This window comes from Sphaeramia orbicularis, chromosome 4 (genome assembly GCF_902148855.1).
Source record: "Sphaeramia orbicularis chromosome 4, fSphaOr1.1, whole genome shotgun sequence".
In the NCBI taxonomy this organism is placed as follows: domain Eukaryota; kingdom Metazoa; phylum Chordata; class Actinopteri; order Kurtiformes; family Apogonidae; genus Sphaeramia; species Sphaeramia orbicularis.
The window spans coordinates 47293710-47318688 of record NC_043960.1 but is presented as its reverse complement, the minus strand read 5'-3'; the positions used below and the strand labels follow the sequence as shown (position 1 = coordinate 47318688).

The 24979-nt window shown below is 38.5% G+C and overlaps 1 protein-coding gene across 1 annotated transcript in view; it reads right to left on the bottom strand.

The window, feature by feature from the left end:
- qsox1 (quiescin Q6 sulfhydryl oxidase 1) overlaps positions 1-24979 on the bottom strand; it is a 31223-nt gene that overhangs the window by 5182 nt on the left and 1062 nt on the right. Inside the window, exons 2-11 of the mRNA XM_030132658.1 lie at positions 23983-24083; positions 22590-22638; positions 22157-22259; positions 21565-21655; positions 21226-21371; positions 17609-17743; positions 17374-17503; positions 9101-9223; positions 7927-8059; positions 4616-4792 (exon numbers count right to left, since the gene is read on the bottom strand). Of these exons, the coding sequence (XP_029988518.1) occupies positions 4616-4792; positions 7927-8059; positions 9101-9223; positions 17374-17503; positions 17609-17743; positions 21226-21371; positions 21565-21655; positions 22157-22259; positions 22590-22638; positions 23983-24083 (1188 nt within the window). The remainder of the gene's footprint in view (positions 1-4615; positions 4793-7926; positions 8060-9100; positions 9224-17373; positions 17504-17608; positions 17744-21225; positions 21372-21564; positions 21656-22156; positions 22260-22589; positions 22639-23982; positions 24084-24979) is intronic.

Genomic DNA, 24979 nt, shown 5'->3' with positions numbered 1-24979 from the left:
TTGTTCAGCACGTCAAACTAGCTTCCTCAGCACTAATTCTGTAAGTGAGGCTCACTTACACTGCACACCACACTGAGCTATCACAGCCACTTTGGAGTATGGCTGATGTCCGGGGATTTTACATCCACATGGCTTTTTTCTTCCTAAAGATTTCAATATATTTTACTAAGGGAGTGTTTAGATGTATTTAGGTTGTAGTAAGTGTGCATGAATTAACCAGCCAGTGTTGTGATTTAAGTCTACCTGCTTGGTTCTCAAGTAAATGGTAATGGTTGGTTAGCAACAAATGTGGATTTTTTTTTTTCCAAATCAAAGCAAAGTTTAAATTAGTGCAAAATATACAAAAACTCACCACCACTCTCTACCCAGAGACACTGAATTCAAAATAGCACCAGATATTGGACCTTTAAAACAGCCTTTTGTGATTATATAACTGCACAGGCTTAATATTGTGCAGCTCTCTACAGGATGAAAAAGAACTGCGAGCTCATCTGCTAAAGCATGTACCACCTACAAGGCAGAGTTCTGACCACAGCAGCCCAGATTCAAGTCCAGCCTCATCTGCTTGTTTAAAAAAATAAATAAATAAAAAGTCTGTCAAAGTAAAAATAGTGCAGGACAAATCCAAAAAATGAGAGTGACACTTTGGAGATTAGGGATGGGAATCACTGAATAACTCACAATATCATAATAATATACCATGTGATATAATAGTAATTATATATAATTTAAAAATCATAATATAGCATTAATACTCTATGCTAATTTTCAAAGCTTGTCGATAGATAAGCTTTTAAGATATATATATATATATATATTTTTGTAATTCTACCATACTCGGTTTGTCTACAATAGCTTAAGATACCACTGTACCTGGACAAGAAGAAAGCCATAAAAGGGTAAAGTGCAAAATGTGTGCACTAAATTACTATATTACAAACAATGACATTTTTATCATTTATTTCACTTTGCTCACTCTCTCCTATGGTTCTCTGGTACAAGGAAAGCACCAGCTGGCTTGTGGTGTATAACAGAGAGGGTTCCACCATGGGTAGTTTTTATCTGTAATGTCACTAGGCCCGCTAATATCTGTTTATAGTGATTCTTTGGAGTCTGTCGGCAGCAGAAGGGTTCTGTTATTCTAACATGCAGGAGACTGTGTAAAGCATTTTGCTGCTGCTATCAGTGGTAGTGGGTTGTGACATCTGGTATGGCTTTGACTTACAACTGAAAATTTTACCCATATTCTCAATCAGGCAAAATATAGCTACATACAATTTTTGGTCTGTATGTCTCAGCATTAGTGAAGTATTCATTCCCCCATATTGTGTTGTGAGTTGTCACAGAATTGAATAACTGAAATGAAACAATGTTGAAAAATGTGCAGAAAATCTTTTTAAAAATCAGACACACACTGCTACATGCCCACTTGTGCTGTGGGTTTTACTTAAAATGCTGATGTTCTGGAGCCACAGTATCAATAATGTGTCATAAGTGAGAGTAATAAAGTATATTCCTCTACTGATATTTTGTCCCGTCCCTATTGGTGATGTGATAATATGTAGGAGGTGGAACTGGTTTTAAAGGGTCAGAGTTACAAAAATTACTGTATAAGCCATCCTCATTCTTTTGTTATTAAAAACTGCACCATTACAACCACAGTTGCAAAGATATCAAAAACTAACACTTCATTTAGTGTAAAGGCAGTCAGGTTTGCTGCAGCCGTCTGATTTTGTCTGTAAATATGTGAATCAACTTTCGCCTGTTGACAAGCAGCAACAGGATTGCGCTGCCACGGGTCTTAATTCTGCTGGTGCAAGAAGAAGGCTGAGGGCCCTGGGGCCTCTTTGTTGCCAGCTAAATTAATTGTTGGGTCGCTTTACAAATAGCTGCTCTTTCATGCATGGCTGCTCCTGAAAGGAGGGGTGGGGAGGCCTGCTAAAGAGCTTCACTTCAGGCCAAGGGGAGAGGAGGGGTTGGCTGGATGGAACGTGCTGTCCTTTGGGAAATGCTGCCACTCATTGCTACAAACTCAGCCAAACCCTCAGCTCCACCCTCTCTCTGATTCACCCCATTTATCCCCTGAGGACCCCCGCCTGCCACACGCCACAACTTGTGCGTTTGGGAGGGGGCTTGACTACTGGCAGGAGAGGGGAGGAGTGGGTGTATGGGTGGCTTGGTGCTTGTTTCATGGTTTTTGCCACCTGCTGTCACAAAATACCCTGGGAATTGTGTGTGTACTTGTGTATGTATGGGAAAAAAGGGGCTGGTTCCTGAGGGACCCATTGGGGAGAGGATGCTATGCTATTACTTGTTAAGCGGAGGATATGAGTCCCAGGGGATGAGGAGTGGAAAAAGAGAAAAGAGGGACACAGGAATTGTGGAACAGGGAGAGGAAAGATGGATGAGAAGGGGGTGAATACTCTTTAGGTGTGTAGGGAGACGAGGGTCTTTCTGCTGTTCAGGACACATGCTGTCTCTGAGACAGAACAGGGGGCGGCCAACACAAACAAAAGACAGTGATTTAACTAAGTGGGCTGTTAATGACAGTCCTATGCCTAATAAAATCATATGAACACAGAGAACAGAGGATGTACGATGGATGTGCTGATATAGCAGGTAATAAACAGTGAAAACCCAGAAAGAAACAAAGGGGAAGTTAAAAGTTGGAATTGAATTAAATATACTTTATTGATTCCTCAAGGAGGAAATTCAAGTGTATACAGTAGTGCAAGACAGTATGTGTCAATACAATAGAAAAATGAAGAGCTAAAAATATAAACAATATAAACAAGTTTGTTAAAGTGGCTAAAGTGACAAGAACTAGGAATAATAACAATGATAAAGTAGCAAGAGTGCAGTAGGTGACTTATAAATGTGCAAGTGACACTGACAGATGCAACAACTGCTTAGAGCAGGAAGTAGTTCAAGCCAAGCCGCTGTTGTACAGTCTGGTTTGGATCAAGTCTGAATCAAGTAAGAATTAGAAATGCAGAAAATATACTGCAATGATTGAAAACAAAACCTCTAAATAATGTTATGTTTGGGTAGTATCTACTAAAACTAACTGCTGAATTATAGACAAGGCTTGTAGGCAAATATTGAAAAGTTAAAACAGAAATTCTTTCAGCAATATATACTTCGATAATACAGGAAAATACAGGAATTGCCAGTAGATGACTTCAATAGTTCTATTTGGAAAAAACGTTTTAGAATTATTTTATCATTTCAAATATTTTAGAATGAGACAAATTAATAACATAATACTGCAAAAAATAAATAAATAATTAAAAATATTATTAAACAAGATATTCTGAGTATATGTATACAGTTCCATTGTACTTGAGAAAACTCCCAGCAGCTGAGTGCAATTACATTTCTTCTATGATTTTGGAGGGAAATTTTGTCATTTAATGCACTGCTCGGCCCACAGTCACTACAGACAAAGTAAATGTCATTATTGATCATTATCCTTTCTGTAATAATTTCATACAGATGATAATAAATTGGTCATTTTCTCCAGTTCCTTGCCCACTCTCAGGTTATATTGAGTCAGCTTGCCTCCTTTCCATGTGACTATTGGACACACATCACTTGAACACTGACTAATTTTATACATACAGTGCTGTGAACTTCATGCTGTTATAGGTTTTGTAAAATCAGTTTTAGAAAGATTATGATATATAGTTTTACTTACAGAACTGTAATATGATATATTTTGACTTCACTTCTGAATCAGGATATACATTGCATCACCAATACACAGCCCTAAATGTTGCATTACTTTCCTTAATCATATGATAGGACATAAGGCCTCTGAGTCCTAAAACACACAAGTTCTACAGCACAACAGCGGGTAGATTCAGTGGTGTGAGCCCACAAAGAAAAGGTGCATAAGTAAGATTTGTGAAAATAGCTGAAGATGAAACATGAATGAGGTGACAATGGAGAGAGGGAATAAAAAAAGTTATGTGAAAGATGGAAAATGGTAGCGGGAGGTGAGCAGAAAACTGAGAAAGAAACAGATGATACAAAAAGGACTGAGACGGGGTGACAGCTGGTGTCTGATCTGAGGATCCATCCTTTGTCTTCCCCTCACCCCCCTTAGTCTTATTACGAAGAAGTGACCAGGAGGACATCATGTGTAGAAAATGATGGAAAGCAGGTGAGATAAACCAGTGTGGGATATCTAATTCTCAGTTCAACAGTTCCTAATGTAATGTTTTTGCTGCATTATGACATATATACACATTTTTCTGAACCTTCATTTAAGAGCAATGAAAAGATGTTTTCACAGACATGCTTAACATTCTTTCAGTCTGTCTGAGACAAACTTGGGTCCAGAGAACTCACTAAATCATAGTCCTTCCTCTTTGTGTAATACAGTTTCAGGTTGTATTTCTGGATATATCGGTGGAATGTGTTGCATGACATCAGTTTTATGGTTATAATATATGTGCTCTTGCTTGCTTTTGCTGTTTTATCATTCTTTCTTTTTTTGTGCTTTTGCCTGCATAAAGTCTTTTGTGGTAATTGTGGTAATGAAATGTGCCTTATTTTGGGTCAAAGCTAGAATACACATAAACATTTAATTGAAAGGAGAGAGACCTCTTACCTGCCAGTCTGTTATTTACACGGTTGTGGATGGTCCAAAGCCACAGTACTGCCATTTTTGTGGTAATTACTTCTGCCATACTCTCCTCTGCCATGGTCTTGAAATGTTCAGCGCATGGCCTGCAGCCAAAGAATATACCAATGTAGTCCCTCATTGCAGACAGAACCTCCTGGGGATCTGAAAGAGAAAGCCAAAACACCAGAACATTTAACAGACAGAAAGTCACTCATGTTACATGAAACATGGAGTGTATGAAACAACAAAGTAGACTGAGCTTATAGCCATGCTCTGGGAAATATAGTCACAAAAAAGATCGAGCTATGAGTCTTAATTTTGTTGGTTTTCTTTTTTCCAAAATATGATTTCAACCATTTTTGGTAGATTTCAGCTGGCAGACATGTGTTCAAAATGTCATTTTTTCCAACAGTTTGTTATTAATAAATTGTGGGAAGTTATGTCAAGCCCATTAGGCAGGACTCCCATACTCCAGAACCCACACACAAACTGTGTCACACACAAGACATGGCAGCTCCTGTGACAGCTGGATTTTGGCATAATTTTTTTACACAGCAACGTGAAACGACATTGTAAAGTCCACCTTGATATACTGTACATTTGTGGATATAATAATTGGAGAGCTCAAACTACTTTCCTTATATGCAAATATACACTATATTGCCAAAAGTATTCGCTCACCCATCCAAATAATTAGAATCAGGTGTTCCAATCACTTCCATGGCCACAGGTGTATAAAATCAAGCACCTAGGCATGCAGACTGCTTTTACAAACATTTGTGAAAGAATGGGTCGCTCTCAGGAGCTCAGTGAATTCCAGCGTGGAACTGTGATAGGATGCCACCTGTGCAACAAATCCAGTCGTGAAATTTCCTCGCTCCTAAATATTCCACAGTCAACTGTCAGTTGTATTATAAGAAAGTGGAAGTGTTTGGGAACGACAGTAACACAGCCACGAAGTGGTAGGCCACGTAAAGTGATGGAGCAGGGTCAGCGGATGCTGAGGCGCGTAGTGCGAAGAGGTCGCCAACTTTCTGCAGAGTCAATGGCTACAGACCTCCAAACTTCATGTGGCCTTCAGGTTAGCTCAAGAACAGTGTGCAGAGAGCTTCATGGAATGGGTTTCCATGGCCGAGCAGCTGCATCCAAGCCATACATCACCAAGTGCAATGCAAAGTGCCAGATGCAGTGGTATAAAGCATGCCGCCACTGGACTCTAGAGCAGTGGAGGCGCGTTCTCTGGAGTGACGAATCGCACTTCTCCATCTGGCAATCTGATGGACGGGTCTGGGTTTGGCGGTTGCCAGGAGAACGATACTTGTCGGACTACATTGTGCCAAGTGTAAATTTTGGTGGAGGGGGGATTATGGTATGGGGTTGTTTTTCAGGAGCTGGGCTTGGCCCCTTAGTTCCAGTAAAAGGAACTGTGAATGCTTCAGCATACCAAGACATTTTGGACAATTCCATGCTCCCAACTTTGTGGGAACAGTTTGGAGCTGGCCCCTTCCTCTTCCAACATGACACTGCACCAGTGCACAAAGCAAGGTCCATAAAGACATGGATGACAGAGTCTGGTGTGGATGAATTTGACTGGCCTGCACAGAGTCCTGACCTCAACCCCCTAGAACACCTTTGGGATGAATTAGAGCGGAGACTGAGAGCCAGGCCTTCTCGTCCAACATCATTGTGTGACCTCACAAATGCGCTTCTGGAAGAATGGTCAAAAATTCCCATGAACACACTCCAAAACCTTGTGGACAGCTTTCCCAGAAGAGTTGAAGCTGTTATAGCTGCAAAGGGTGGACCGATGTCATATTGAACCCCATAGACTAGGAATGGGATGTCACTTAAATTCATATGCGAGTCAAGGCAGGTGAGCAAATACTTTTGGCAATATAGTGTATGTTTAATTATTCAAACCACGAAAAGGCAGTGACTCTTTGGTCGGGGCAGCTCCAATCCCAGGGATGTTTGCCATATATACATAACCTGGGAACCATTTGATACATCTATCAACAATGGATACATTTCTTTGGAAATATTTTTAATGGTGTTATTAATGTCTATTTGAAGTGAAAAATTGCAGTCTAAAATAAATAAAGTTGTTCTGTATGGTGAAAATTTTAACCTGTTACCAGTAAATTTCATAGCTGTTTTTCAGTCAATGTGGTGGTCATTGGAATCTTTCACTTTAGACCAGAGTAGTGGACCAAACTGACAAACTGCCACTACCACTGTAATAACATGGCTAAGAAGGATGTTTGGAAGAATCACTGTCATTAATTTGCATATAAAACATAACCACCTGCTCTGGTTAATGTATTTACTGTACGGCTGTACATTACAATGTGCTGCAGTGCAGGTTGAAAGGCTGCTAATGGCTGTGCAGACCCACAGCCTCCTGCATTCCCACGGTTATGTAGGCCAGGAGTCAAACAGAGCTGGGTCAACCCCATATTGAGTTGAATAATCTATGCGAATAGGATAACTCAGTCTGAAGATTAAATACAGTTAACACTCTGTGTGAATGGTGGCCGGGCTGTTGTCTCAGGGCCTCAACAGTCCACAAACATATTTTGGCTGATTTGTTTTGCTTTTGTTCTTGGCTTAGCAGGACCTAGAGATGAACCAGTGGAAGTCTGAATGTATTTGCTATATATGAAACAAGGATGGGACGTGTTGGGTTCACACCTTTTAATGGTGTACTGATTGTCTATAAATGAATTCTATTTTATGTTCAGATCAATGCTGTACAGTGTGTGTGTGTGTGTGTGTGTGTGTGTGTGTGTGTGTGTGTGTTTGTGTATCCTTCAGTGGTCTGTGGGGTCCAGATGGAAACTCTTTTGGCCAGCCCATCTGCAAGTCACATGATGGTCTGTAAACCTTGGGATTAACCTCTGTGTGTGTGTGTGTTGAAGAGAGATTAACAACACTGCCAGGAGCGGAACCTCTGGTCATCTGCCTGTTTTATTAACCACTAACATTCCCCTAATCTAAGATAATCCTTTTTTACAATGTCACAATGAGGCAATTTTAGTAAACTGGACAAAAACATAAAAGGAAAATGTAGAAACATCTGGTCAACACCTGGTCAACTTCACTTTGATTTTCACGTGCGTCTGTCACTCTTGCTCTTTGTCTGATGTTAAACCGGGTCAGCCGAGCAAACATTCCACGACTAATTTGTTTACAAAGACACACAAAAAAGCCCTCATCTTCATCCTCATTTGAGCCTTTTGTGAACTCTCAGTGGTCCCCTTCATTCATAGCATCACAGACTGTGAATGTGTGTGTACCTGAGGAGTTCATGGCCTGCACTGTAAGAACATGGAACAGAGTCCACACTCCACATGGATACCGTCTGAAGTGAGGCTGTGAACCCTGACAGCCGACCCACGTCAGTCCTTCAGGCAAAGCAGTGTCTGGCAACTTAAAGAAGACAACAAATACACAAAAACACTGTCAAATAAACAAAGATTCTCCAAAAGGAATAGCTTCTGTAATAGTTTCCAACTTGTTCAACCTAATGAAAGCCCATCTGGGCAGTTTTTTTTTTCCAATCAATGTGAAGCCAATCTCACCCAGGTTAATGGCACAGATCCCCTACTAATGAAGAGAAGCAGTCCAGATCTCTAAACATAAGCCACAGCTGAATCCAGCAACATATTTTCTCTGACATAGTCGTTTCTCTCCCTGCTCCACCTTGCCATCACTGGTGATTGACAGGGTTACTCACATGTCAATAGTAAAGATTTGGAGTGTGTGCATGCGTGCATGTATAGAGTCCATTTCCTCTTAGGCGAAGTCTATTCATACCTTCCCATTGATTCATTGATCCATTGATTTGCTTGCTAAAAGCTAATGATGTAAGTAAGTGACTCTTTCAATTTGCGAGGAGCAATATACCGGAGGCATGCAGGCTTCATTCCAAAGACAACAGCACATAGATTTTCAGCTGTATATGCTGGCACTGAGACAAGGACAAAGTACATATTGAAATATCTAGGTACTTCTCTTTACAAAGAAACTTATCTTTTTGTGCCATGTACTTTTGTTGGAAATTTCCTCCCATTTTTGGTATTTTGTTGCTCCCACAGGCATCTGTTTGGTGGCTTTGAATTAATAAAGTGGCCAGACCAAAGTGACCTTGTAGGAAGTGAAGGTTACTTCCAGAGCAATATCCTCATATCAGTCTGGGAGAGTTTTGTGATGACAATGCCAGCCTGCTCTCCCTGCAACTGCTTTAGTCACAGCTTCCTTCTTATCTTTATTTCTTCTGATATGTCTGCATTCATGGTTTAAAAAAAAAAAAAATCTGTTCTCCTTGTCAAATTGCAGAATGTAATGGAAACCAGTGAATCCCAAAAATGGACAACAGAACAAAACAGTTCCTCTAATGGTTTGGCTATTTGGATGGTAAGACGGTTGAAGCTACATTACAATTGATATCATAGATCTGTTTCAACTCACCTGCTCTGAGTTGTCCAGTATCTCCCTGAATGCCTCATAGGACACAGCATCACCAGTCTGCTTCTGAAGCCAAGAGTCAGCAGACCACAACAAGTTCATCACCATAGGACGGCCCGGGAAGTACTGCACATACAAAACAAAATGGACAAGTGGTACTTCAATACATCCAACAAATCTAAGTCTTGAGGTTTTTTTTTTAGTAATTTCAATACCTTTTCTTAATATATCAAAGCACTCAACACAAAATCACAACTGAAGAAACATTTTCACAACAAATATGTCATAACGAACAAATACAGCATTTAAAATTTTTGTTGATGAAGAAACGTCTCAAGGTGAGGATTTCGCAATTTAGTCATTTTTCCACCATTTTCAGAAAATGAAAATAGGACCAATGGCCCTGTAGCTTACCGGTCAAATTAGAAGCTTTGGGAAATGTATTCAGATGCCATTTATTATCACCCAGTTATGTGAATTTATTATATTACAGAAACAGCCCATGTTTTGGTCATATTCCAATCAGATCTGTAAAAAATTAAAATTCCAACTTGATATCATTGATACTTACTGATTTATTGGATCAATCCACTTCCTATCTGTTATAATGGGGAAATTATTAAAAGTCGCACCAAATCCAGAATCAGATCCGGATCACAATAAGTTCAATAACTTGTGTTGACATCATCATAAAGACGCTGTATACCAAGTTTGAAGTCAATCAGAACTGTAGTTTCGAAGAAGAAGACAATTGAAATTTTTGTAACGGACAACAGGCGACGACGACGACAGACAACAAATGACAGACGACGCCGGATGCCGCATGACGACAACAGCTTACGGCCTGTCGGCCAGTAAGCTAAAAGCCCAATTAATTGAACTGATTTATTTGCCTGGTCCCAAGGAACATAAACACACTAGATATCACCACTAGGCCTATAAAAAGGAAAAAAAAAACAAGATACTGAAATCATTATTTTTTTGTAGCCTGATTACACACTAATGAAAACATGGTTATAAATATGAAACTGTATTTTTACAATTAGATCTTCCAAAATACTTCTCATGGCACTGGGTGAAATAAAGAGGTCATTGTTAAGTTACAAGCAGGGCTGCAGAAACAAATCATTACTTTAATTCTAAACTCATCATATCAATATTTTCTTGATTCAGTGGTGATGATGCTTATTTATATTTTTATTAAATCTTAGACGCAAAATGATGGTATGCACCATTTCTTAAAACTGCTCATTTTATCATCAACATTAATATTAATATTGTAGCCATATGTATTAGCTAGCACATTATTATCTTTCATTATCTATTTTCAATCTATAAAATTATTGCATCATTTCCCAAGTCCTAACATTGATGTTAATACAATTTGGAGAACAGTGGAGTTATCTAAATTAAAGATAAATTTAATTGTTCAGATACTAAATTGTATCTGAAAGTAATCAGATTTCTAATGTGCACTCCAAAAATACCAGTTACCAATACATACCATTATAATGCTGACACACAAAAAAGTTGTGGTTTGAATGTTTTTTTCTGCACAATCAACAAGTTTCCTTTAATGTGACAACAGCCAAGCTTAAGGCTCTTCCTTCATTAAGATCCATTTGCTAAGCCACTAACCACCACTTAGTCATTGTCTACTCAGACTCCCTGGTGTTGTCTATTTACATCTTCCTAAACCACTGCTGCCATGGCAGCAACCATCACCGTGTGGAAACATGACACTGTGAGTAGCAGAGATAAGTCCATGGACAGAAAGAGGAAATCCAGCTGATGTCTGTCTGACACCAGTGATGACAGAGTGAAGACAGATGCATACAGACATGTCTTTACACATACGATACTGACAATAGAAACAGCTGATCATTGGAGTGCCCTGACTATGGGAGACAGTAGAGTGCTTTAATACATGTGGGTTAAATGCACCTTCTATTCTTACAGTAAGCCTGTTTCTTGAATAGTTCACAATAATGGTCTTGTTCCTCAGAAAGACACTAAAGGGATCAAGATTTTTTTTCCAAGAGACAACAAATATTTTCATGGTTACTGAAACAGTATTTTTTCCCAGTGACAAAATGAGGGTAGGGAAAACTCTAGAAAGCATTACTCAACTGTTTTTGATTTGTAATTATCATTATGTATGTGCGATCTGTACTTTGGTAGAGTCACTGAATACTACATTCACTGGATACACACATGAGGGGAGAAAGGAAGAGTGTTTTTGATTTGCATCACTGAGCCTTTTTAATTTGGCTAGTGCCATCTGTTCCACTAAATACACCTGTATACAGCGAGAATCTTACACGCATAGTCTTTTTAGTCTGGGGTCAGCCTTCTATTCACCATCCTCTAACAGGATGAGCCCTTAACCAAACCCCCAGCGATTGTTCAAGGTTAAAAAAGTCCTGCTGCATCCTGTGTGCTGTTTTACTTTGTAACAGGGGATTCATACAGCAACTCTCACTACACAAGCTTCAGAAAAATAAAAAGCTGTCTGTTAAGAGCTCAAATTCAGCATACTGCTCCTGATGGGTTACAGTGAAGAACAATATGTGATCTGATTTTTTTTGACGCAATAAGTAGTATATAAATAGCTGCTAATCAAAAGATTCTAAATAATCAGAAAAATGAAGAGTACCAACACAGACATTTTTGTTATTACTTTTCAGATGAGTCAAAAAATACAAATAATACTGAAATGTACCTAACCTTCCTTCAACAAAATATACAAAGCCCTGTGATGGATGCAGCCTGCTGTTGAGAAACTGATATAAAAGGTTTAAATTTGGATCTGGGCTCTAACCGGTCAGAAAAGCTCATTAAACATATGTATGAATTTAACCAAAGAGAAAGCGCAGGTGTTTTCCACTAATGGGCTTAGGTCAGCATCACCAAAGCAACACTATTCAAAGGCCTTCTGGACCCCAACTTACTGAGATGGGACTGTTCTGATGTGAACTATGTTCAACTTCTAGACTACACAAATACAATCAAAACATTAATGCAGTCGTCCTCACCTCAACAGCTGTGAGATTTAGGGGCTCACATCAAAGGATATTAGCCAGCATGTGAAAAAGTCATATTCTCTGCCGACAATGGCAATGCTTTAGATTTCAATATGAAAATGTCTGAGAGGAAATATTTGAAATTGAAACTGTTCTGCCAAAATTAACATTGTATCTTTTATTCATATTTAGGATGACATTAATTGTCAGCTGAAATTGACAGAAAAAAGTTCTTGTAAAGAAACAGAAAAGAACACTAGCGCCTATATAAAACACAAAACTGTTGATGCCACCTGGAATACAAGCCTTATTATTCTTTTTAAAAGTGGGTGTGGGCTATTTTTCAAATAATTTGGTATTTACATCATTGGCAACATTTGTGTTTCTTGGAACTAGTTTCTAAATTATAAATTATTAAAAAAATTAGTAATTTCAGGTCAAATAAATCTCCAGATTTGGGGAATATCTGAATCTTACATATCAGCTGAAATAGTGACTGAAATTGTGTAATTAGACACTGGCAGTAAAGAACTGAATGAAAATCACTGATTGTACTCTAAATGTATTTCCTGAACAGAAAACATTTTCATCTTTTTATCCACCTTCTCTCAATGTTCTTTCCATCTTGATTTAACACAAACCCTTCACCTCGTCTAACCCTGTACCCATCGTGTCCCCATTAGACCATGACAATCCCCTTCACCCCAGCAATATGTCACCCCTGATCCGATTAGTATCAGCAGCACTTGAGAAACTGCAAACTCCTTTAGCAAGGGTCTCTTGAGAGAAGCATCTGTTGGCTGCGACGCGGGAGACCAGACCAGGGCCTCCAGTAAAACATAAGGGTGAAGCCTCTTGATAATCCAAGCCCAGTCCACCCTGGGGGGGTTTAGGGGTAGGACACAGACACGTGCCACAATGTGGACAGCAAACAAACAGCACCCTTGCTTTAACACACATGATCTGAAACCACAAACTGAAAAACACCCCCAATTTACTAATAAATGAAAATGCTTATTAAGACACAGCTGTGATTTAAACATACACGGCCTGATATTAAATCAGAGGTGTATGTGAACATTTTGTCCTGACTCTTGGCATGATAAAGGGGAAGCCCGTGTTCCTTTAGACCAAAGATCCCTGTCTTAATTCTTTTATTTTTATTCCCCTGACCCTATGGACCCTCGGGGTGATGGGCTTCTTTCAAGAAAAACAGGATAGAGATGTAATCCTTAAAAACCTTGCTGTAATGCTCTCATGCTTCCCAAGATCCACTTTTTAAAATCCTCATATACATGTAGAGGTTTCATAAATCCGACTTTAGACTGACAATGACTGACAGTAAGTCTAGTAATATTATGACCGTATATAAAAAAAGAAAGAAAGAAAGAAAGAAAGAAAGATGTTTGGATGTTGACAGAGAGAAAGATAAACAACCCACAGTCCAGAGTTTCCTTTTAGGTCATCTAATCCAGAATGGGGATGACACACACCTATTCAGAACATGCAGACAAAAACAAAAGCATATTCTATACAATAACAATCACAGTCTAATTGACACAAATTAGAGCTGCCTGATTAATTGAATTGCAACATCAGTCACTACTGCAAAAGACTGAAATTTGAAGGTCCAGTGTGTGGAGATATTGTGGACTCACTGACACTGAGCAATGAGATGTGCAAAACATGCTAAATGAAAGCTACTACAGTTCTGTATGTTTTTGATGTTTTTATTTTAGTTTGATTTCTGATCTTGACTAAAACATTTCAAAATTATCAATAATCTGTCAATGACAACCAAGGAAATAGACAAATCCATAAAAATCGCAATTTTTTGAACTAAATCCTGCAGCCCTAGTGCAATACACTTCTCCTAATTATAGTATTTAAGATGCAAATTATTGATGAAGGTGTCACCAGCTTGAAATGATGACACTCCTACTGGCTCAGAACACAGTCACACTAATCCAATCAAATGACTCATCAGTGAGATCAGAGTCAAGGTTTTAAGTACTGTATCAGGACACAGGCTTATCAGTAAAGGTGTTTTAATATTTCCTTTGGAATAATTGCCTAAAAATATACTTCATGTTTGTTTTTTAGATGTTGTAGATTGGACAAATTATAAGAGATTGCAGCCATACATCACACTTTGCCAGCATCTCCTAAAATTCACCAAAGGCATAGGCTTCATCTGGCATTAGCTGCTCCTAACAAGACGACTGACTGAATGGATTCAGCTGTTCTTTTACAAGATCACTCAGTCAAAAGTCAATAAGGGCTGCCACAAGGCCTGATCAGCTGGAACGTCAACACACTCCTCAGCTTCACAAAGCCCCGCTGAGCTGCAGGGCCATTCTGGAAGGGGACAGGCTACAAATACCACTGGGACCTGCTGCTATTGACTAAACAAACCGGAGCTAATGGGAGGCCACACACACACACACACACACACACACACACACACACACACACACACACATACACACACACACACACAGCAGCTTGATACAGCTCCTCCCTAGAGAGACTGAGATATAATCAGAGAGATTGGTGTCAAACTGGGCCAGTGACACAGCCTGGTGTGGAGCCAATAGGGACAGGCCGAGCAGGTCAGGCCTCATCATCACAACATGCTTTCCTGGCTGGCACACTTCAGAGTGTGGAGGGAATGAGGGGAAAATGGAGCAACGAGTAACAGAAAAACTGAAGGGAAAAGCCATCAATAGGTGTGGACTACAGGTCGACTGATAGTACAATATTAAAGTCTAATGCACAAATGATCTTTTGGAACAAGAAAAAAGTGATGGCTGGTTAATCAGCCAATACCATCGTTCCACAGAAGAAATTAATCAGTTGTTAGAAATTAACTCTTTTCATCTTTGACATTTGACTTGATTTGAAACTGGATCACTGATGGACAGAACACATACATTTAATTATTAAATGGTTTGGTGACCATTACGAGATGGGAAGATGAACAATTCAAAACATGTAAAAGAATGCACCAGTATTTTTAAAATGTATTTGTTCTATTTATGTTGGTTTCATGCCATTTTAAATGGCATTTATACAATTTTATTTTATTTAAAAGACTGAATGCACCTGAAAATAGTGACTGGTGTCACCACATAGAAATGACAATTACACTGTCTTGATTGACATTGTTTTCCAAATGAATCATAATAGTTACAACAAAGGCTTTCCGTTAGTTATATTTGCTATTAAATAATGCTATTATGAGACTACACCACAACATAAGATATTTTATTAAGAATTTTACCACAAGCAGATTTTTATTACTGGTACAAAGTTGGACTGGCAAAAGTATGGCATTTTTTATTCCATTCTTTCAGAACTGTTCACAAAACAAAAATAAAAAAAGAATGATAATAATGCTATTGTTTTCCCTTAAAGTCAGCATTTCCAGGTGAGGAGCCTATTATGAGCTATCAGCACCTGTCAGAACAAAATTCTGCCTATATTCATAGTTTGCCAAATGTCCAGTTTACACTATCAAAATAATCTGTCCATGTTTGTTATAGTCAAAGGTAATTAAAACATGCAATCGAAAAAAAATGTGAAATGTTATCAATTAGAGTGAAAGAAAGGAGAAAGGAAAAAGACAGAAATATGGGATAAGAGAATGAGACAAAGACTTCCAAAATTTTATATATTTGTTAAGATGAAATGAATAAATAAATGAACTTATTTACTTTTCTTAAAACTTGTACATTTTTTGAGTCTTTACCCACTGATGACAGTAAATGTCTTTGGCTTGTGGACTAAACAAGACATTTGAGGATGTCATGTTGGTTTTTGGGAAACATTGATTTTTCTGGTATTTCATTGACAAGTAACTGATAAATGATGAATATAATAAATAGAACTAGAAAAGCACTTGGAGAGCGCAGACCTCCACCAAGGCAGATCAGTGCCCACCCCCCCGATCACCACCAAAATTTAATCATTTGTTCCTTGTGGCAGTATCAGCATTTCCTGAAATTTTCATCTGAATCCATCCATAACTTTTTGAGTTATCTTGCACATGGACAGACAGACAGACAGTCAGACAGACAACCAACGCCGGCAAAAACATAACCTCCTTGGTGGAGGTAATAATAGCAGCACAGTGAGATGATGCTACAAAGAGAGGACACAGATGTAAAATCCATGGGCTGGAAGAGTTTATACCACAGCGACCTGGCATGGTCAGGAATATTTGCAGGGATGCCTGTGTGAAACCAAAAGTAGTGACAGGCCATAAAGAGGCAGCAAAGTAGGTGGATTTTCCACACTGTGCAGTTTTAGTAATCCCGGTGCCAGTGTAAAGGCTGTGGGTGGTGACTGTGTGGCTGCCACGCTTCAATGCCCCTGGGAACCAGCATGAAGAGGGTCAACAATACCCAGGAGAGTGTTTGTGTTCCTGCACCATCAGTGGCATCCACTTCTGTTCTGAATAATGTGTTTATGTGTGATGGAAAACAACAGGGAATAAGTTAGGAAATCACTAAAATAATATGATTAAATTAGAAAAAAACTGTAAAATGGGACCCTAAAGCTAAATTCTGCAAAGCATCAGATGAAAATCTGTAATGTGTGAACAAACATTATGCTGTCTCACTCTCCATCTAGTGGTAACTTAGTGTAACTGCACATTTTTGCAGTCCATTCTGTCGTCCTACTTCTGTAGTTCTCTTAGTTGAAGCAAGTACAGGGTAAAACGGGAAGACAATGAGAAGTTTATGGTTCATATAAATTATTAAAACAACAAAATATAACTATTGCAATGTGATTTTTGTAAATATTCTTAGTTTACCTGTGATTTTCATAAGAAATTCAATATAACAGTCCTTCACCATGAACTTTTGGGTTTCAGTTCTAGGAATGTTAATTGCTTCAGGATTGTTTTTCAACTTCATATAAAAAATTTCTTCGTCATTTGTTACTGAGAAAGTTGGTTCTTTTAATGATGTCATTAAAGCAAACATTTCATGTGACTTTTGCTGGGTTTTTACCTCACATTTGCACACAAGAAAAAAAAAAACTATGATTTTCGTAGACACACTTAGGACAAATATGGATTTTTATCTACTCTCAATTATTTCTGCAGCTGTAGATACTGTGATATTTAATCAGTTAATCAAATTGTATTTATATAGCACAAAAACATAACAAAAGTTATTGTGACGCTTGACATTTAAGCCAATTCAAATACCCAATGGAATCCACCCAACAGTAATGTGACTTCACCTTTTTGAGGACTGAGATGTACTTTTTGAGAGCATTGAGGGCAGCACCTCTGATGGAAGGATAAGCTGCGAGCTCTGAACGTAGAGAGTAGTGCAGCGTTGATTCCAGATCTGCCATATACACCCTGGACCTAAAGACAGAATCACATACAGATATAAATACTTATGTCACTAGTGGCACTGTCATGAAAAGTACAGCACAGATGGTCATTTGAGGTGGCTGTGGGAGCTGATACCTGTTGAAGGGTTTCCATGGCTCCTCTGTGTTGTTTTGTAAGAGTTCTGTTTTAACCGGTGGAGGTTTCCCTGACCGCACCACTCCTGGTAACCTCTGGAGGGCGTAAGAGTAGAAAGTACGGGCCTCGATATTACTGTGAGATGGAGAAAAATATGAGATGATGATCACTATGTGGTCTAAAGTACCTTAAAACCACCAGGGTTTACCACCCAGCATCAGTGGTCAACCTGACTGATGCTCTGGAAGCTGTTTGGCAAAACCAGCGTGGAAATACCACAGATTTTTGAACGAGACCAATTTTCATACATTGGTTGAGTTGGCGAAGAAAAAGGGACTTTGTTAACTGACATAATGTCACTTTTTAGGAACATAAACTACAAAAAAAAAAACCAAAAAACAAGCAAACATATAACAGCCTTATAACAAACAAATTGTAAATCCAATTCAATCTATTCTAGACAAATCAAGGCTTTCCTATAAGAAACCTATGAAAATGTCAGAGCTATACTGACCCCTTTATGTGTTTGCTGAGCCATTTGATCAGTGTGACTTGAACTGTGCAAGGATAATAAAACCAAATTCAGCCATTCTGTTATCAAACTTTTGTTTTCAGTACAGACCACCTCTATAAAAAAACTATATGACCCGTTTTATTTTTTCTAACCCTTATTTTAAACATTTGCAAGAATGCATTTTAAACATTGAACAGATGGTGCTGGAGTATAGTGCAACTAAAAGACAGGAAGATCTCTGATCATTTAGTCTTGTGATAATCTGGAAATGGAAGCAGTCATTAATGCACTTCTTCCTCCCTCTCATCCTCCTCTCATTTCCTTTCCCTCCTTGTCAGGGACAGTGAGAGAGAGGCAGAGAGAGCGTTGTAAAACTGGAACAGGATGATAATAAGGAGGATGGATACTCTGGGCTCCACGCTCACTCACACCGGCCCACGACTCAATTACACCTATGTGTCTGGTGGGAGTGTACAGATGTGGAGGTAGAGCCATTCATCCAATGATCCCCAGGGCCAGTGAACAGACAGACAGGTAAGCAGACAGACAGACAGGCAGGGTGGGCTGGGAGGGAATGCATTCACCTGGGACTAGCACACATTACATGCATGACGGATGTGAGACGCCTCCACACACTCTCTCTCTCTCTCACTCTTTATCTATCTCTCTCTCTCTCACTCACACACACACACACACACACACACACACACACACACACACACACACACACACACACACACACTCCACTCTCCCAGGATCAATCAGACATTCAGTGATGATGGGAGGCCATCTGTCGCCGTGTGCGGCTGGGGCTTGTTTGGCAGGTGAAGCCAGAAAAGCAATGGCATTGTTTTCATGCAAGAAATTAAAAAACCTCCCCTCTGTACAGTGATGGAGATGAGGGGGGTTGGAAGGGGAGAGATGGAGGGTGAATAAATAAATCAGCAATAAATCATTTCCTTTTTGCATTTGTCAACTAAAAAGAGTCCTCTTTGCATGCCAAGTTATTGAAACCACCAAACAAAGAGGCAGAAACAGCAGATGAATTTGCAGGGTGAAGAATGATCAGTGCCGCTTTATAATGGTGAATAATGGGAGCGATTTTGATGCTCTGATCCCATTAAGAGGCCAGATGTTTAAAAGTATTCCTATGAATAGGGGTTCAGATAATGAGATGGAGCTTTTTGGCAGAAAGCAAAATTGTTTCATGTGGAACAACACAAACTGAAGGGGAACAAAGTTTGTCTTTCTGTGTCACAGATCAAGGTCATTTGAAATTATTTTGTAACATGGTGAGAGTAAAGTCTGTAAAGTCTGCATACAAAGATGTCCGTGCTGTAATTATGTACAAACACAGCTCATGTTGGCCTCACACCTTCCAGTTACATCCACCTACTAGCTTTATTTGTGTATCTGCTATGTCAGTGTATAGTAAGTTCCTAAATATAATTAGAATGCTCCTGTAGTCTCCCTCCTCATCCACCCTCAGACTTCAACACTGCCCTGTTGTTGTTTGAGTCTATTTAGGTCGGCTTCCATCAAAAAGTACAAGCAGTTACAGTCTTCCAACACCAGGATTTATCCTCACTGACTGTATCCAAAGGCCCATGGGAAAAAGAGTATTCAGGTTTCCTGTTCCCCCTGCTTGGAATGAACTTCAAAATGACCTTAAAGTGCAGGTCTTATTAGACACATTTGAAGTGATTCTGAATGACATTGAGCATGGATACATTTGGCTGTAAATGTTTTATCTGAACTATTTTATCCACTCACTGTTCTGATCCTATGTCACTGTTTTGGAATCAAATAAATTTGTATGATAGAGAAATACTGTTTGTTGAATTAGTTGATTTTGGGAACAGCTTGGCAAAATATGCAGCAAATGCTGGCTGGTGAACTTTTGATTCACTAATACAGAGATGTGTGCCTGCTTTAGATTCCAGATCATGGTGAATGCATGCACAACAATAGCGACACTGTCTTCCCCTTCTTGTTTCAATACAGTAGACAATGTACCACAGATAAAGTATTCAGCTGACTTGTTGCTCAGCACAGAGTATGTTGAATGACCATACAGACAAAAACAGGCATCATAACTAAGACTGTAAACAAGAAGCTTACTCTTTATCCAAATAAAAATTCCAGACTTTTTCAAAACTGCTATTTTGACTTTAACTTTATGTACTTTTATACTTGCGTGCCTACTTTTTTGGTTGAGATTGTACCTGTTGTGTGTAGTAGAAAAGTTCATTTTAATAGACGTATGAATGAATGCATAATTTGCAGTAAATTATGTTTTACTGACAAACATTTTCAAAACATGAAAATCACAAACGTGCAAGAATATCACACAAACAAGCTTCACTAGAATCATTCCAGTACCATCCAGTTAGTGAAATCATAAAGTTTTTTTTAATATGCTTTCCTCATGTATTTCCTATCTTACAAGATTATGTGCCTTTGAGCATATTCTAAAATTTGACTATGAGAGAAACTTTTTTCCATACTTTAAGACTTTTACACAAAATTCCAGACTTTTCAAGGTCTGGAAAACAGCGTTTCAAAATTCTATTTTCCAAAATTTGACAATGAAAAAACATTTTATCATTTGCATGCTCAACTTCTACATTTCCAGATGAAAAGAGTGAAAAAAAAACAAAACACACACACAAATAAGGATCTCATCATGATAATATTTTTGGCTGTCACCCAGTCCTAACCTCAAAGCATATTTTAAATCCTTTCTTCAATCTGGAGCGTCCTCCACATCAGTGTAAAAAAGTTAAAAAACAAAACAAAAAACAGCTATATGGAACAACTAGTCTTACAACTTTTTTAAAAATAAGAATATCCTAAAGGCTTTGTCAGGAAAGACCTCCAGTGTTTGTCACTGACTGTCACCAACACGGCATGAATCAGTGTTATGTTCCATTAGTATTAGTAAGAAAGAGGATACATGTGTTAATGGCAGAAACAAACCCCCTTGAATTTCTTATTGTTGTTAATATGAATCCTTTCACACCTTTAACATAAATGCAACATATATTAAAAGTGCACAGTGTTGCAAACATTATGAGGGTAGTAGTCAATATAATATACTCACACTCTCAGTCTGGTGTAGTTGCCTCCAGGGTAGTAAAGGTAACATGATGGGAATTCAGTAACTCCCAGTTTGGTTATCAGACCCTCCTCAGTGTTCAGGACTCTCCGTACTGCAATGTTATCAAACTGTAACAGGTCGAGCGTTACCTGATGAACAAAGTGCACAAACACACACACAAAAAAAGATATGACAGCTTATTTTTTGGTTTGGCTGCAGCAGCATTTGCACTTCTGTTATGTGTATTGTGGGATAGTAAAATTTTCTGTATTTAGTACGATACTAGATAAGACTAAAAGAGTAAAAGGTATGCGGCAGCATGATGGAAACACCAGTGGTTACCTCTCGGCCTACGTAAGAATTGACATTCTCAAAGATCAAGGCCAGGTGTTGGACGTTATTGGTCTCGAAGAAGCTGTCAATCTCTGCTTGACTGGACACAAAGGAACACCAAACAGAGACTAAAATAAGGCTCTGAAGTCACTCAAAACTTGACATCACTATAAAATCTAAGAGAGTTTAATATAGTAACTGTGGCTGAACAGAGATAAAGATGTTGCTGAACAGGTATGGGAAACTAACGTATGAATAAGAAATAAACAGAGGATTTTATTTCATTTGGATCCATCTGTTTTTTGGTTTCCTTGACTCTCTACACTGCGAACTCATCACAAAAGACTAAGATGCAATAAAGAATTTCTGACATGAATCAAAGAATGTAGGCTTAACCCTGAGCTAGGTTTCATTATTTACAAAAGAAAAGTTAAAAAAGAAGAATTTAATTTCTGAAGTGGTGCCTCAAAGCTAAAAGACAAAAAGATGGAATGATACAACTTAGTGGTATATGGTGGTAGAATAAAGAGCAAAAACCATTCAACTAAACATTATGTAGAATAATGGCAACTTGAAATGAAGTGCTTGTTTGTGTCTTGACCTGGCAGGTTCCAGGGGGGGGCAGGCTGGGGGCCAGGGCTCCTCATGCTTCTCTAGTTTGTCTATAATTAAGTGTCGGAGACCTTGAAGGTCACGAGGAAAACCTGCAGGCCGATGAAAACATGGATAAGCATTAGTTTTAGAGCAGACCATTACTGGCCCACACCTGGTATTAACTGTTGGATCAATGTGACTGGAATAGAAAAAAATGGAGTTGAATAAAAAACAACAAAAAACAAAACTGAAAATATAAGACAAAAACTGTGTACTGTATGAGTTCTGCAGTTGATGTTTGTACATGTACATGATAAGAATGTGACCGGTATGGGTGACACATGTACTTTGAATACTGCATGTTTTCTATTAAGGTATAGTCTCTGAACAAACAAAATGATATATTATATGTGAGTGTGTGTGTGTGTATGTAGTGCTACCTCTTAAGATCTGTCCTGTTGACTCAGGTTTGGAATAAGCACGAAATAACTGAAATGAATAAAGAGAAATGTTTATTTTTTTCAGGAAGGAAGTAGAGAGAGCGAGAGCGAGAGCGAGAGAGAGAGAGAGAGAGAGAGAGAGGGGCAAGATCAGATCACACTGCCTTAAGACAACCAAGAAAGAAGTAAAGTGGTGTTGTGTAACATTTATTGGGGGGGGGGGGGGATTGACCCCTGTGCTCCTTCCTGGTTAAAATGAGTTGCAGATGTTAAAGCTCCATTGTGAATTCAGATTGAAGGAGCTCTTTGTCTCATTCCTTTCACTGGATGACAGAAACAAGACTGAGCAGAGGCTCTAGCACCCATCGTTGCTGAATCATCATATACAAATACAAATGCAGATGCAGATGTGTGAAGGTAGAAAGTTTCAGCAGTGTTACCGACACTAACAATGGATTATTTGATCTGTCAAAGCCTGATCTAACCTGTCACATTAAACGCATCATTAGTATCTTATGCGGTCCTAGTAATACAAGGAGAAAAACACTGATTGACTCCTCTAGGTTTTGAATGAACTAAATGCCAGTTCTATTCACCTGATGAAGTCATGTTGGTGATTTATTGTTTTAATGAGGCTTTAAGGCTGCAACTGCAGCTGCAATTACTGATCTGATAATTATTCCATCAGTCAATTAAAACTGTATTTTTAATTAAATCTGCATCAGAAAAAAAGAATGCAAAATAACGTGATTGTTTTAACAGAATAATTGTTAAAAACAACTAACTGTTCATCGAAATTGCTGCAAATGTTTTCCCCATCAATAAGTAGGCTAGAAAAACCCTGAATCTGAATCATTGCTAAAAACAATCAAATTTATTGAAATAGCTACAAATGTATTTTTCTCCATCATCTACTTGCTATATTGACTTAAGAAAGCTCTAATTATTCAAGGCATTAAATATAAAAGACAAAGGTTATGGCCAACAACCTTAAACTAGAGACACATAAATATCACGTATTAATGATAAATAAAGCAGCACTGTGACATCTGGCATCTTACCAACATGCAAATACCAGATGTTTTTGAATGGATGAATTCATGTGTAAATACTCTATTCCAGTCAGTCAGTCTCAGGTTGTATTTTACATGTGCTCTACATCCTTGTCATAAAAAAAGAGTTTATGAAATGTTTGCTCATCAAATATTTACTGAATGTTGTGTCTCCTTTAAAATTACATCCTCCAGTTCTTTTCACAGATGCACACCAACTCTGTTTTTGTCATATGTTGGTTAAACATTTGTTAAACCTACTAAGTCAATACAATACACCAACTGTGAAAGGAAGGAAAAACAGTGGGTAGGCTTTTTAAAATTCTGATGTGACCCAGTACCTTTATACTTGGATATCCTCTGATACCGAACATGCCACAGGTAAATCTATTCACGTCTGCAGCACAGTCCATAGCTGCCAGGTCCACAGCTGGCTTCCATTCTGAAAGAACACAGTTCAAAATCAGAGTAAATATTTAGAGAACTGCCAACTGTTCCCTCTGGACTAACACAAGATGGGATCTGTGATGTCCTGTGGGGCTTCTCTATAGAAGTCTCTATACCAAAGATGTCAAAATAATATTAACCAAAACTGAATCAATATGGGTCAATGTTTATTCATAAAAAGAAGGGAACCGTTATCGGATTCCAATCATTGTCCTTAGGAGCATTCTGTGTGAGTCCGCAAAATAGAAGTGTATATTTGAGACTCCATCCTTAGCTCTATAGTTACTGTCAGACTGATTATCAAACTGAATATCAACATTAGTAATACAAGTCCAACTGCTCCTTCAGTCTCAAATGGTTGTCTTATCTGGGGTCCAAGCAAAGGCATTTAATAGTAGCTATGCCAAGAGATCAGATGTAATTGTTGAGTGTGTGTGAGAGTTAAACACAGGACAGAAATACCCCATGACCATGTCAGGCCTTCTGACATAATGACATTCACAACCCTTGAAGACCCACAACTTTTTGTCAGAACTTTCAAATGATTTGTTTGTCTTTCTCAAGTGCTTTATCCTCATTTATTGCAATATTATCCTCTGCATTATGCATTTTACAGTGAAAATCCTGTGTTTTCCTATATTTAATTTACTGATCAAGTAGATGTTCATTAAATCTCAGAGTAAATTCAAAGGTTATTATATCAAATCAGACAAAAATGAGGAAAAACGAAACTTCATCAGAATATGTCATTATCTGAACATAAACCAAGTGTCTCCAACCACTGTCATTTGTCAAATGCATGGGTTTTACTAGTGAATCAATGTTGTAGAAGAAGACGCGTTTCCATGTTCATTATGGAGCCTCTGGATGTCCAAATGGCTCATATCTGAT